Source organism: Kickxella alabastrina (genome assembly GCF_025024165.1).
Source record: "Kickxella alabastrina strain RSA 675 chromosome Unknown BX661scaffold_9, whole genome shotgun sequence".
In the NCBI taxonomy this organism is placed as follows: domain Eukaryota; kingdom Fungi; phylum Kickxellomycota; class Kickxellomycetes; order Kickxellales; family Kickxellaceae; genus Kickxella; species Kickxella alabastrina.
Genome location: NW_026251480.1, coordinates 557,272 through 572,026, shown reverse-complemented (window position 1 = coordinate 572,026; position 14,755 = coordinate 557,272). Strand labels below are relative to the sequence as shown.

At 47.6% G+C, this 14,755-nt stretch overlaps 6 protein-coding genes across 6 annotated transcripts; 5 read left to right on the top strand and 1 right to left on the bottom strand.

The window, feature by feature from the left end:
- Positions 1–53: 53 nt before the first annotated feature.
- BX661DRAFT_170672 (Pep3/Vps18/deep orange family-domain-containing protein) lies at positions 54–3,199 on the top strand (the record flags this gene model as incomplete). The annotated part of the gene is given in 2 exon segments (XM_051533643.1): positions 54–1,518; positions 1,536–3,199. The coding sequence occupies 2 exon segments, from the start codon at positions 54–56 to the stop codon at positions 3,197–3,199; spliced, it is 3,129 nt and encodes a 1,042-aa protein (XP_051392264.1).
- A 135-nt stretch (positions 3,200–3,334) lies between these two features.
- Positions 3,335–5,427, top strand: BX661DRAFT_181633 (uncharacterized protein; the record flags this gene model as incomplete). Its single annotated transcript, XM_051535761.1, is given in 4 exon segments — positions 3,335–3,571; positions 3,583–3,661; positions 3,675–3,814; positions 3,882–5,427. Coding segments are annotated over 4 exon segments (1,965 nt in total), but the record flags the coding sequence as incomplete, so codon positions are not given.
- BX661DRAFT_181631 (uncharacterized protein) lies at positions 5,390–6,801 on the bottom strand. The gene is made up of 4 exons (XM_051535760.1): positions 6,513–6,801; positions 6,380–6,477; positions 6,108–6,184; positions 5,390–6,081 (listed from the first exon to the last, which is right to left on the bottom strand). Exons 1-4 carry the CDS (start codon positions 6,620–6,622, stop codon positions 5,479–5,481), a joined length of 888 nt encoding a protein of 295 aa, XP_051392262.1. The 5' UTR covers positions 6,623–6,801; the 3' UTR covers positions 5,390–5,478.
- A 2,084-nt stretch (positions 6,802–8,885) lies between these two features.
- BX661DRAFT_198024 (uncharacterized protein) lies at positions 8,886–9,309 on the top strand (the record flags this gene model as incomplete). The annotated part of the gene is made up of 3 exons (XM_051538191.1): positions 8,886–8,905; positions 8,947–9,154; positions 9,262–9,309. The coding sequence occupies 3 exons, from the start codon at positions 8,886–8,888 to the stop codon at positions 9,307–9,309; spliced, it is 276 nt and encodes a 91-aa protein (XP_051392261.1).
- Positions 9,310–9,550: 241 nt separating this feature from the next.
- BX661DRAFT_193726 (uncharacterized protein) lies at positions 9,551–12,194 on the top strand (the record flags this gene model as incomplete). Its single annotated transcript, XM_051537806.1, has 2 exons — positions 9,551–9,553; positions 10,311–12,194. The coding sequence occupies 2 exons, from the start codon at positions 9,551–9,553 to the stop codon at positions 12,192–12,194; spliced, it is 1,887 nt and encodes a 628-aa protein (XP_051392260.1).
- Positions 12,195–12,727: 533 nt separating this feature from the next.
- BX661DRAFT_181625 (peptidase S28) lies at positions 12,728–14,468 on the top strand. Its single transcript, XM_051535759.1, has 3 exons — positions 12,728–13,543; positions 13,564–14,231; positions 14,258–14,468. The coding sequence occupies exons 1-3, from the start codon at positions 12,877–12,879 to the stop codon at positions 14,345–14,347; spliced, it is 1,425 nt and encodes a 474-aa protein (XP_051392259.1). The 5' UTR covers positions 12,728–12,876; the 3' UTR covers positions 14,348–14,468.
- The last annotated feature ends 287 nt before the right edge of the window (positions 14,469–14,755 follow it).

Genomic DNA, 14,755 nt, shown 5'->3' with positions numbered 1-14,755 from the left:
ATTTATTTTACATAAATTTATTTTCTTCAACTAATTTTCTCAATTGACACACAATGTCGCTTCTAGACGATTACGCAGAGTACGAATCCGCGGCTCGGCGACACAGTGGTGACATGGCAGGAGTTGTCTCAAGCTCTTACGCCAGCACCCGCCAGGGCGAATTGGCAACATCTGGGGCTAATGCCCTGACCTCAGATGTCGACGGGTACATTGCGACCACATTAGAAACCGAGGATGTGCCGATATTTTCGCTCGACACTGTGCAGTTCCAGGTGCCCAACAAAATTATATCACTGGCCGTGTCCAACGACGTTCTTGTACTCATAATCGAGGGCGCAAAGGTATTGCGCATCAAGCTGCAAGAGGCGCACAACATTCTCGAGGCCGACATACCACTGAATCCGACAGTCCTGCAGACATGTAATGCCTTTTTGGATCCTACGGGGAGACACTTGCTTTTGTCGACGCCGCAGGGCGATAGCTTCTACTACTACGAGGGCTGGGAGCAGATGAAGCCGCTGTCAAAGTTCAAAAACATGGAAATCACTGCGGTTGCGTGGAACGGAATGGCATGGTCGACGGCCAAATCTTCAACAGGCACGGTGCTGGTGGGCACGCATGACGGCAAAATATACGAGACAGAGCTGCAGCCGGGCAATGACACCAAGGCCAAGCGCAGCGATATTCCAGTGCGCTGCGTTGCCGAGCTGCCAGTGCGCGAGAGGGTGACAGGGATAGCCATGGAGGCATTTCCTGCGCGGAAAAAGCAGCATCTTGTCTTGATTGCGACCGGCACGCGTCTGTACCAGGTTATTGGTGCGGCAGATTTGGAGTCGCGCTCCTCGGGCGACAAGTCTGCGGTATTTGAGGTCATGCTCAAGGACGGCCTGGCAATGCCCAACTTTCAGGAAATACCCGGCATGCCGGGACCTGGGGCGCTGGGTGTGCACCATCGAAATGTACGGGACGGCGCCCGAGTTCAGGTGGTTGCCACGGATTTTGCCTGGCTCACATCCATGGGCGTTTTTTTTGGCGGCCTGACGTTTGCTGGCCAAGAGTCCGGCGATAGCGTTGTAGAGAACGCGTCGCTGCTTCCATATCCTTCTGCACCATCCGCGCCATCGGTAGCAAACGAGGACAACTCCAGTGGCGATGACACTGTCACAGAGCAGCCCGTGTCGCTAGCAGTTACCGAGCATCACATCTTGCTGCAGTATTCTGACTGCATCCGCGCGCTCAGCATGCTCAACAGCAAGCTGATTTTTGAGCAATTCGTAAACACCAGAGGCGCGTCCGGGGAGCTTTTGCAGGGCCTGACTGTCGACGAGACCAAGCGGACGTGCTGGCTGTTTTCGCCGTCAAACATTTACGAGCTTGTGGTGACCGACGAGGATCGCGACGTGTGGGACATCTACCTCTCCCGTCGCCAGTTTGACGCCGCCCTCAAGCACTGCTACAACGACTCGCAGCGCGACAAAGTGCTGCGAGCCCAGGCAGAGCACCTGTTTGCGTCGGGCAGTACGTGCAGTCTGCAGAGTGCTTTGCACGCACATCGGTGACCTTTGAAGAGGCTGTGTTGCGGTTTGTCGAGAAAAAAGATAATCGCGTGCTGAAGAGCTACCTGTTGACCAAGCTGGGCACACTCCGGCGGCAAGACCGCACGCAGAACACGCTGCTGGTGATGTGGCTAATTGAAATATACCTCAGCATGCTTGGCGCGGTGGACGCGAAGATAGCCTCGGTCGGCGCAACCGATGCCGTGGCGAGATCGCCAATGAGCCCGAGCACAGTGGCCAATTTTGAGCTTGAGAAGGACATCCTGCTGAAGGAGCTGTATGCGCTGGTGCTTGAGCACAAGGCGGCAGTGGATCCGGCCACGACATACCAACTGGCTGAGAGCCATGGCCGGCGGGACTTTTGGCTGCACTACGCGTCGCTACGCGGCGACTACGAGAAGGTGGTCGAGTATTGGATGGAGAAGGAAGAGCACATCCGGGTGATCGAAGTGCTCGGCCACTACGGGACCCCAGACATGTTTTACAAGTACTCGCCAGCGCTGATGAGCGCCGAGCCCGCTGCGCTTGTCGAGATCCTGATGCGCCAACCCAACTTGACGCCCAACAAGCTGATTCCGGCGCTTATGCGCTACGAGGACGGCACAGCTAACACCGTCAACCAGGCGATCAAATACTTGCGGTTCTGCATCCAGAGGCTAAAGTGCCGCAACCTGGTTGTTTACAACTACTACCTCACGCTCCTGGTCAAGGAGTCCACCACAGACAATGAGTCTGAGCTCATGTCGTTCCTGACCACGTACGGAAAGGACATGCTGTACGATCCTGACTATGCGCTGCGTATGTGCAAGCGTTTCGGGCGCATCCAAAGCTGCGTCCACTTGTACAGCCTCCTCAAGCTGTACGAGGATGCAGTCGATCTTGCGCTCAAGCAGGGCGACATTGAACTTGCACAGATCCATGCTGAGCGGCCCGACGATGACAAGCTGTGCAAGCGGCTGTGGCTTAAAATTGCGCAGCATGTTATCAAAGCTAAGGAGCCGGCATCAATGGTCATGGAGCTAGTGCGGCGGTCGAACCGGCTAGGAGTCGAGGACATTCTGCCGTTTTTCCCTGATTTTACACGCGTCGATGACTTTAAGGACGACATCTGCGTGGCCCTGGAGGACTACGAGGTGCAGATCCAAGACCTGAGGGGAGAGATGGACGAGGCTACTCGGACAGCCGAGGCCATGCAGCGCGACATGACGAGTCTGAAGAACCGCTTCGCCATCCTTAGTGCCGAGGAAACCTGCCATGTGTGCTCGCAGCCGCTGTGGCTGCGCCAGTTCTATGTGTTCCCCTGCCAGCACTCGTTCCATGCCGACTGCCTGACGCGCAGAGTGGTTGGAACGTGCAACCGCGTACAGCGCAGACGCATTCATGAGCTGCAGAACCAGAGTGTCGAGATTACAAAGCAGCGGAGGCATCTGCGCCTGACGCCGCTGGTCGGGAAAACCAAAACCGGCGTCAAGGAGACGGACGAGCAGCTCGAGCAGCAGCTGAGGAAGACCAAGCAGCAGATGGATGCACTGGTGGCTGGCGAGTGCGTGCTTTGCGGAGAGGCCATGATCAAGTCCATAGCCGACCCGTTCATCGAAGCCGATTCGTTCGACGCGGTGGCCGAGGACTCTTGGGCGATTTGAATTTTTACACGTGATTTGTTTTGATACAATCCCAATTTATAATCAAACTCGCTTTGCCAGAGTGCAAAAATATTTGAGCTTGTTTCGATTTTTTCTACGCGCGATGGCACTGAAAAAAACCCCTGATCCCCGAAGTTGTCTCTGCTTCTTTTTTGTTTAAATATTGGTTTCATTTTCATTTTCATTTATTTAATAATGACACCCAGTGACAGACATAGTCTGCCGGTCTCTCCAGCTGCTGGGGGAAACAGCGCGTCTGCGTGGGCTGAGTACTCAACGCCTGACGGCCGCATCTACTACTACAACCGGGAAACGCGAGTCACCAAGTGGGAAAAGCCGGACGAGTTCAAATCGCAGCTGGAGCGTAACTCTGTATGGAAGAGTATGCGAAGGACGGCCGGGCGTACTGGTTCAACATTGTGACCAAAAAATCAACTTGGACCAGGCCCGATGAGCTGGGTGGTCCCGAGCCAAGGAAGCCCAAATCAGCAGGCATCATCCGCCATGTCAAATGCAGAGATGTCTCCAGCAACGAGGTTGACATCCATGTCTATTTTGACTCCAGTCTCAGCCACACCACCTGTGGCCTTGCAGCCGATGCCGGAGCACCCGCCGGTAAGCATTGCTGGCCTCGCTCATTATTGAGACCCCCGCCACCTGTCCCTCCTGTTAAGGCCTGGAGTCAATGCGGCCGGCGCGTCGCGAATACAAAACCCTGGAGGAAGCCGAACAAGCGTTTTTCAACATTCTCAAGGCCCACAAAGTTGGCGGCGACTGGACATGGGAGCAAACCCTGCGTGCGGTAGTCAATGACGCCGACTACAGGGCGCTGAAGACAACCCACGAGCGCAAAGAGGCGTTCCACAAGTATATTGACAAGGCGCGCGAAGAGGAGCGCGAGCAGCACCTCTTGCAGCAGAAACAGAGGCGTGAGAGTTATTTTGCTATGCTCGACACTCTGCCGATCAGCGAGTTTACGCGGTTCAAGAAGATCCAGCACATGGCCAAGGAACTCCCAGCATTTATCGCTGTGCCTACAGATACAGAGCGCGGCAGGCTTTTCGACGAGTACCTGGAACAGCGCGTACGCAGCTTGAAGGAGACACGGCGTCGGGCACGCAACGAGAAAATGAGCGAGGTGGAAGAGTACCTCAAGGATTTGTCACTTGGATCCAAGTGGGCGGATGTGAAAGTGAAGCTCGTTAACAGGTTCCAAAAGTCGCTCATGCCTATTTTGCGCGTTGACAGCTGCCCCACACACTTGCCGCTAGACCACTTGTATGTATTGAAGGACGCGGATGCAGCTGATCCGGAGCTGGGATTGAGCATGCTTGATCTGATGGATGCATTTGAACGTGCCATTTTGGACGCAGAGAAACGCGATTCCGAGATGCGCCAAAAGGATAAAGATGCTGCGCGCCGGCACGAACGCCAGGCCCGCGACGGATTCCGCAAGCTGCTAGACGAGCACCGCTCTGAAATTACGCCGACAAGCACATGGACCGAGTTCTACCCGCTGATCAAATCAGACCCACGATACATCGGGATGCTTGGCGAGCCTGGATCGACGCCATTGGAGCTTTTCTGGGATGAGGTCGAGCTTCTCAACGAGGATGTGTACCGTGATCGCAGGCGCCTAGAAACCGTCATGCGTGACCACGGGTTCAGAATGCAGGTGGACACACCCTTAGCTGATGTGCAGCAGTTTGCTGCTGACAAGCACTGCAGCGTGACGGAAAATTACATGGAGCATGTCTATCAGCAGCTAGTCGAGAAGGCCAAGCGCAGGAAGGATGAAGAAGAGGAACGTGCGCTGCGTCACCGCCGTCGCTTGCTTGATGACTTTAAGTATGCGTTGTATGATCTAGTTCCTCCGCTCGAAATTGAGTCCAAGTGGGACTCTGAAAGTTCCCGCATTGGACGCTTGCCCGAGTACCGGGACGTGAATGATCCGCAGGCGTGCCAGAGTGTGTTCGATCAGGCTATTATCCGCCTTGTGGAGAAGCAGGAGCAACGCAAAAAGCGCCGGGACATGGACTCTCGGAAGCGCTCGCGCAGCCCCAATGGGTATATGTCGGATGCCAGCGTTGGAGCTCCTGCCAAGGGGCTCAAAGTCGACAAGGACTTGGAGTTTGGTGTCAAGGAGGCTGGCTTTTCCAGCGAGCTGGAAGAAGGTGAAATGATCATTTGATTTTTTTATAAATAAATAAGTATAGAAAGTATAGAAATTCTGAAATTTGGTATGTATGGCTACAACTGCAACAAAAGGATTAATGTTTTTAAAGTTGAACGCTGGAGTTCGGCTGTGCCATCGAGAGTCCCGAGCTCTTGCGACTAAACGATGCCGTAAACTCCTGAGATTGATGGGACATGGTCGAAGCTGGGTAGTTGTTCGGCACGGTGTACGACATCGTTGTTGTGGTTATAGCTGGCTGCGACGTAAACGCCGACGTTCTGTACAGCTCTGGCATCTGTCTAGCAAACGGAGCGCTAATTACCGTTTGCTGCTGCTGCTGCTGCGGATAATACGCCGGTAGACCTGTGCTGTAGTACTGTTGTGTAATAGATGGCTGAGCGTGCGAGTTTTCTTCGGCGAAAGAATTAGTAGGCGTCGGCTGGGGAAGCATAAACCCCAGGTTTCCCGATTGTACACCCGGGTAGGCAAATACACCAAAGTCCGACTGTGCCATTTGGTTACTGTAAGCTATAACTTGTGGGTAATTGGCTTGCATTGGCGGCAGTGGGTAGTGAGGGTAACCAAAATAAGGGCCAACAGCCACTGATCGAGCGCTGTCAGCATTGCCTTCGAGCTCCTTTGGCCTAAATCGAGGGTACCGCTCGCCCTGCACAAAAGAGCCGTTTGGGCCGGTCACCCGCGTTGCCTGCAGCCCTTTGGACCGCTGATCACGTTAAACTCGACCACCTCACCTTCGGCCAGGCTCTTGAAGCCGCCCTTGTTGTGGATGACTGTATGGTGCACGAATACTACACGTGGCAGTATGCAATTGAGACAATAGGCGCCAGAAGAAGTGTTGATATTTGTGCTGATAAATTGATTGATAAATATTGTCGACCCTCAAACACCAAGAGTTTGCCAAAGAGAGTTGGGTATATAAAAATTATCTCTATCTTTGACATGACATGACATGACAATAAGAAAGTTTTAAATCAAAAGTTTACCTTCGGCATTCCCGTCAATGGACCTGTGAGGGATAATAAATCCAAAACCCTTTCCGGAGTCGAAAAACTTTACACTTCCGGTATGAACCCTTGGCATCCTATTGCAAAAAGTGTTTCGTTCAGCCAAGGGGACATGGAGGCGGTGACATGTGCGGGTTTGATGTGCGCGGAAAAGGGCCTGACCAGCAGGTTCATGTTGAAGCGATGAGACATAAAAGGTGAGTATGGTTGATTAGATGACATTATTAAATACCGAGTAAATAATACTCCACAATAAATAAAGTATACAGCAAACTGAATAAAAAACTGAACGTGTGAAAGTGCGAAAATATAACGCAGCAGGGTGGATTTACAGCGTTACAAGTCTACAATTTTATGACTAAAAATAAAATAAAACAATAAAACGATATGCTGCACACTCCCAGAATAATAAATAATGAGACAAAAAATAATGCCAGCAAAGAAAAAAGAAAAAGATAAGTGTGTGTGTAATGTTGGTTGTATAGGTCAACAGGCATCCAATGTGGCATGGTCTTTAAAAAGGGGAGGGGAAGCAACAATGAATTTGTGTAGCGCACATATTTCCATAAAACGCGTGAGAAGGATGTTTCAGCTGCAAGCAGAGCAGAATAAGTATCGGCGCTCACAGAAATAACCCAACAAATACGTTGTGCATTTAGCCATCATCACGACAAAATAACTAATAATCATGCTTGCGTGTGCTTATCTGAGCATTGTTTTCAAAAAATACAAATGAGAAAAAAACGAAACAACAGAAATTTGATTTTTCAAGTTTGGTCCTATATTGATTATAATGAAAGTTTTTAATTTGATATTGAGCAGATGCAAATGGGCCAAAAAATAATAATGTTGCCTGAGAGCAATATTGGGCATGTATTTTTGTTAGTGATTTTTATTTCTTGGAGATAAATAATGCAAGCAAAATGCACATGCATTTAGCATACATTGTTTTGATCGAGTTAAAGCAACAAATAAAGCAGAGAGCACCGGAAAGTGTTGACGTATCTGACAATTAGAGCGGATTCAATAAACAAAATACTTTATTTGACTTTACAAATAGCTGATACCAACACATATGCTATCATTTTATAAAAAAATACAGACCCATGAGAAAAATATTTTCGATATTGTGCATATTTAGAGTTGATTTGTGCGTGCTCGATAAACGATTGACAAAAGATAGTAAAATAATACATTTTATCGGCCACACAAATAACATTTATGTGCAGAGTTGATCAGGTGGACAATACGCACAATATATGTATAAAACTGGATGGCTAGATGTACGTGGCAGAAGGCAGGTGGCAGGTGGCCAAAAAATGACCATTTATAATACTTACATGTAAGTGTCTTTTTTTATTCAATGTTCTTTTTTAGTTAGCGTTTATAAACGCAATTTGCTGTTGGTAATGTGTTCTCGAGTGAAAAATATAAAGGACAAACAAGTGAGACTAACAAAAGCGTTTCAATAAGAAAGTGGTGGGATTGATATATGATAAGCAACAAACACTTGTTCAATAGGTCTCTGCAGTGCAGAATGCTCTGGAAGTGCTGATAGCTCGAGAATACCAAAATAAAATGCGCAATATCCTGATATCCTTATGTAAATGTTTAAACTTTAACTAAAAAAAGTACAATAGATACAAAAAAACAAACAAACAATAACAAGCAAAAAAACGCGTATAAATAAAAGAAATTAAGATTATATTATTTTGGTTTATAAAATAATTAAAAGTAGAAATGAAAGACGAAGAACTATGTATTTCATTGATAAATATTTTTGGCTATTTTTTGCGCAGACAAAAATTAATGTATTTTATTATTATGCAAGGGGTTTTCAAGTTGACAAATATATTTTGTTGCGTGTCCCCATTGTGGCAACAAGTGTCATTTGTATGTGCGTGTGTTTACATATTTTCTTATGCAAAAGGCCCAGTGCAATATCAAATGCTTTCTGTTCTTTTTTACAAACATATCTTTCTTTTCGTATGCCCTGTTCCACCATGCTGCATTGCGTCCTCCCTCATCTGCAAACAAATTTCCTGCTGACTTTTTCAATTTAAATAATTGTTTTTATCTAAAATACCTGAGAATTGGTGTAAAAAAATTAGCAAAGCAAATGCTCGGAACTCCGGCGCACCCTTTTTCATGCGTATTTACACCATAATGTTTAGGCGATCAACGTGATGTGATACTCTCCAAGTTCCAGCTGGCTCCCTTTTTTCCGCTTGCGATCCAGCTAATAATATTCTTTGTTTAAATCATTTCAACTTTATCAATGGGCTACCATCGTCGTTATAACTAGCCTTCAAATAAAGCGAACATATTAGGTATCATAACAAATAGCCGTACTGTAGTATATAATATGCCTATTTAGCCTGTACTTTACCCCTACACTGTTTTTTCTTGCTTTTTTCTTATTTTTCTTCTTTAAATCAAGGGTTGTTTTGTACATCACTCACTACCTTGATACCAATAACACGCGATGGAGGAGGGAAGCAATGGGTCTGACAGCTGGACATCAGCACTTACTGCCCTGGCAACAGCAAGCGGACGAGCTCGCCGCCACAGCTGATTGTCGACGAAAGGCCTGTGACACAAGTCACTACCACCTCGCCAACAAGTAGAGCGCGCATGAACAGAGGCGGAGCGGTATCCAATCGCACCCTGTGGCAGCCATTTGATTGTGGGTATGAGCGCTGCGAGGCCGCTGCTGTAAAGCATGAGCAGAAGCCATCTCGGCCACCCATCAAGGTGCTTGCTCGCCCATCGCAATCAGATACAAAAAAGGGACAACTCCCTGCTGGTGGCGAGCAATCGGCGGCCACTACTAGTCAGCAGCAGGCGAGTCGCTCATCGAGAAGCAACGCGAGTATGAGAAGATACGGCGTGAGATTTTTGGATTGTAGAGCGGGTACATTACGCACAACCAACACGATATATGCTCCAGTTAGTGGCCAGTTATAATGTTTTTCAATTCGGAAATATGATCAGAATAGATAAAATAATTTAATACTCTTTCACTGAAGAAAATAATAAGACTACAAATATCTAGAAAAATTCAAATATCCTGCAAATCAACATCCTTTCCACAGATTGCATAGCAGCCTAACACATGCTTAGAAACTAGAGGCAATGAATAGCCCCACTATGGTTGAAGATATTAATCATTGCGCTGCTTCTTGCAAAGAGAAGATTGGGACTGGATTTGGCTTGGGCAAAGTCTCGGTCAAAGTCTCGGGCATCGCTGTAGACTCAGGTTCATCTGGCCCGAACAGTGCCTTTTTGCGTAAAAAAAACGGGGAGGCTGCTTGCCTGTAAGCAGAGCATTGAGGATGGTGCGAAAGTTAAACACTACAGCCATGCTACGATTCCACTTACATATGCCTAATGTCGCCTTTTTGCCATCCTTAACCTATGATGACAAAAAATACTAGATAACAACAGTAGCGCAGATAGGAATGTTTGTTTGGTTAGAGGGTGTCTGCTGGCAAATGGTTGAGTATCTTATGTGTGTGCTACTTTTGTCCTACCCTTGGCGAAGGTTTTAACGTATTACCTTTAACAAAATATAAAAAGTTAAGTGCGTAAACACAATCCTAAAAATCACCCTGCAGGTTGGGGATTTGTTAGTGTGATTTTTATGCGAAAACTCGGCGTTTTCATTTCGCGGTTTTGGTTGGCTCGTCCCTCGTTTCAAAAAAGGCAAACGTCAGTTTTTGTTTCTTTCAATTCTCTTTTATGTACTGCACATTTTATTTTTTGTATTAATTGACCGTCGAGTTTTATTCTCATTTTATCGTTTTGTTACTTTGATTATTGCTTATTTTACAAGTTCGGCCATAATACTCTGTAACATCTTTACACGGACGCAAATTCACCGTAGATGAGACTCAGTCGGTTGTCTGAGTTTTGGCGCGCGGCAGCGCTTTTGCTGGCTGGCAGTCTGGTTATGCTCTCGCAACAAACAGACGCATTTTATCTCCCCGGAATTGCGCCGCACGACTACAAGATTGGCGAAAAGGTCGATTTACAGGTAAATTCACTGACGCCCTCGCTCAATGCGGACAACAAGCTCGAGTCCGTGTTGTCGTACAACTACTACGACGAGCGGTTCCACTTTTGCCGCCCCCAGGGCGGGCCAACGGCTGCGCACGAATCGCTGGGCAGCATTCTCTTTGGAGATCGCATTTTTGGCTCCATGTTCAACTTGGAGATGCTCAGGGACAGCTCGTGCCAGATGCTGTGTGTGCAGACCATTCCCGGAGATGATGCCGCATTTATCAACGACAAGATTATGAAGGGCTATAATTACAACTGGTTGATTGATGGTCTGCCCGCGGCAACCGTCAAGGTTGAGGACCGCACGAATAAGGAGTTTTATTCGGTTGGTTTTGAGCTTGGTTCAGCTGTGTCGGGTCAATTGGTGCCGCACTTCCATAACCACTATGATATTGCTGTTCAGTACCACACAGTGGACAGCGTCCATCATCGTGTTGTCGGTGTTGTTGTCACGCCCCAGAGCAAGCACTCTGTGTACTCGAAGGACACAACACCATCGTGTGATACCATAGAGCCCATGAACCTGCATGAGGGCAAGGACAACCAGGTTGTATTCACATACTCGGTCAGATGGGAAAAGTCTGACAAATCGTGGGCCACTCGCTGGGACGACTATCTCCATGCCATGGACCCGAAGATACATTGGTTCAGCCTGATCAACTCGCTGGTTATCGTGATTTTCCTCAGCGCGATGCTCGGCCTTATACTGGCGCGCACCTTGTACAAGGACATTGCCCGGTACAATGCCGACGATGCCGAAGACCTACAGGAAGATTTTGGATGGAAGCTCGTACACGGAGATGTGTTCCGTCCGCCACAGAACTTCCATTATTTGGCTGTCATTGTAGGCAGCGGATATCAGCTGTTTTGGATGGCTTTGATAACCCTTGTCATTGCACTGCTGGGCTTCCTCTCGCCCTCTAGCCGCGGGTCGCTGAGCACCGCCATGCTGATGCTGTACATTATCTTTGGCTTTTCCGCCGGCTACAACGCGGCGCACCTGTACCATTCCTTTGGCGGCACTTCCCTGCGCCAAATCATTTTGCTCACGGCCATGTGCATTCCGGGGGTGTGCTGCACCATACTAATTGTCATCAACTTGTGCCTGGTGGTAGCCAACTCGTCGGCGGCCGCTCCCGCTGGAACGCTACTTGGCGTGATTGCATTGTGGTTTATAATTTCGATCCCATTGACCGTTGCCGGCGGCTATTTTGGCTACAAACGCAAGACATTTGACCCGCCCGTGCGCGTCAACCAGATCCCGCGGCAAATCCCTGAGCAGCCTTGGTACCTCCGGCCCATCCCTTCGGCGCTGATGGGCGGTGTGCTAACCTTTGGTGCCATTTTCATCGAGCTGTACTTTATCATGAACAGCATCTGGTTCCACAAGGTGTATTATGTGTTTGGGTTTTTGTTCCTCGTCTTCATCATCCTGATTCTCACGACCGCCGAGGTCACTGTGCTTCTGACATACTTTCACTTGTGCGCAGAGGACTACAGGTGGCACTGGCGCTCGGTGTACACTGCAGGTGCATCTGCGTTCTATGTATTCTTGTACGGCGTGCTGTTTTATTTCTCTCGACTGCGTCTGGCCTCGTACGCGTCACTCGTCATTTACTTTGGCTGGATGGCTGTTGCCTGCTTCCTGTTCTTTGTTCTAACGGGTGCCACTGGCTTTGTAGCCAGCCACCTCTTTGTTCGGCGAATCTACGGCGCGATCAAGATTGACTAATGGTTTTTTCAACGAATAAATAGATTGTTTTTTGTGATATGCATGTTAAAACTTATTCAATTTATCGGCCTTCAACAAACCATTATAATAATGTGTAAACAGGGTTTATTCCGACTCAAAAACTTTACATTTATTATTATTTGAATGTGTGCAGACAGTGCTCAATGAACCATGTGCACATTCACTTTCCCTTGGTGTTGTGTCATTTTCCCTCTTTTTTAAACTTAAAATAAAGTAAAATTCAGCCTTTCATTTTTAACTCTTTGTCTAATTAATACATTGGCCTTTTGTTGGAAGAATATTTGAGAGGGTGCTGCTACCAATAAATAAAATCTCCTTCCAAAATAAACAAATTCTTTTTAAACCCCCCCCCTTTTTATAAACGTTTGGCTTGTTTTTATTTCAGTACAATGTACACGCGTGCTTTTTAAATTTTCTTTTACATCTTGTCAAGTCTACAAGTTTTTTTTGGCCACTGGGTGATGTAGAAGAAAAACTAATCCATCATTCATTAACTCGGTGACAGTGTTTAGCAGGTTTTGATACTTTTTTTTATTATTTCTTACATGTCTTATTATATTATATTTGTTTAATTTAGCAATTATTTGTTTATAGCTAGTATACACGTCCGCAACTACGACCACAACCACTGTCTGCCATCCATTATTTTATTTTACTTACGATGATTCCTATTTCTCGTACACTTATTCTGGTAGCAGCTTTTTCCGTGCTGACAAGCGCATTGACAAGTCCCATTTTCAACGTCAAAATCCTCGCTAAAAGAGACATTTCCGAAAATTCTGCCATCGAGGGTTGGTTCAACCAGACCGTCGACCACTTTGGAAGCAACACAGACATATGGGCTCAACAATACATGGTCAACTACGAATATTACAAGCCCGGTGGGCCAATTATTATTTTGACGCCTGGCGAGGCCGAACTCAGCGACGTGTATGCAGTCAGCACGCACTTCACAGAGTTAGCAGAATCGACCAATGGTATCTTAGTTGCTGTCGAGCACCGCTTCTTCGGACAGTCCAACCCAATGGCCGACTTGTCTGCCTCCAGCTTAAAGTACTTGACATTGGACAATACATTGGAGGATTTTGCTCAGATAATTCGCGCGGCCAAAACTAGTCCAGAAACATTATTTCCCTCTGCAAATGTCTCGACCAACTCGACCGTTATTTTCACCGGTGGGTCGTACGGCGGTGCTATTGCTGCTTGGATGCGCGCCAAATATCCTGAATTGGTGACTGCCGCCTGGTCATCTTCGGCCCCAGTATACAGCTACCGTGAATTTTATCAGCTCGACCAGGCGTTCGGCAAGCATCTCGAAACACGCGGCTGTAGCGATGAATTTGCTCAGGCGTCAAAGACCTCGACGCCATTCTGCTTTCTGGCAACCAGACAATTATCGATACAATGCAGGCCAAATTCGGCATTGTCGGAATGCCAACACAGGATTTTGTCGCGCAACTAGCAAACATTGCCTCGTCCAATGTGAACTCGCCGGTGATGTTAAATAATGACATGGTGGACAGAACCATTTGCAGCTTCTTCAATGGTTACCGCGCATCATTGGACTCTTATCTTATGGCGCTGGTTTCTATAGTTGATGGATACACGCCACCCATGCAGTTCAACTCATCCAAGACTGGCAGCGGGCGCCTGCGGATGAGACAGAGTGACGAGTCTGTTGATATTTCTTTGAACCAAGTGTATCGCTCGTGGCATTATATTTCCTGCACGTGGTTTGCCGATTGGCAGGTTGCAGCGCCGGCAGACTCCGGCCTTACATCCTACCGCTCGCAGCTGATTACCGCAGATACATGGGAGTCCGACTGCCAGACTGTCTTTGACGACAGTATTGCGCTGCCCGTGGATGTCGCCAGCCACAATGACAAGTGGTTTGGTATTCTCCAAAATGCCACGCAGATATATTACACTGTCGGCGAGCTTGATCCCTGGCGTGGATCCACGGTAATTCTAGAAGACAATAAGCTGTTGCCGGAAACACTGGACATCTCTATGTTTGTCATACAGGGCGCACACATACTCAGGATATGCAGTTGAGTAACCGGCTTGACCTGAACAGCGTCAATGAGGCCCGTAGGCTGGGCGATGAGCTTATGATAAAGTGGATATCCTGATCGCGTGCATACAACGGGCTATAGTAATGTCATTTTCCTATTGTAACATATATTTATTTTTCGATATACGCTTTTTACTTTTGATAGCAAATTTAAAAATACTGTTGATTTTTAACGTGTGAATTAAAATTTGCACCGATTGCTGTTATCGGATCCCGCATGTAGGCTGTGAGGCCAAGAGTAAAAAGTAATGGTAAATCACTGAATAATACCAGCACCGCAATGGTCTCACTTTTTTCTGTTTGCTTTTTTTATTTGAGGGAGTGCACCAATCTGCTCAAGAGTGGGATTGGACATTAAGTAATGCACTCTACAGATACCATGGGCAGAAACTGTGGCGATGGTGGTGGTGTGGGTCAGTATCGATACGCGAGAGGTACAATCAGGGAGAAACATTTTACCCGAAGG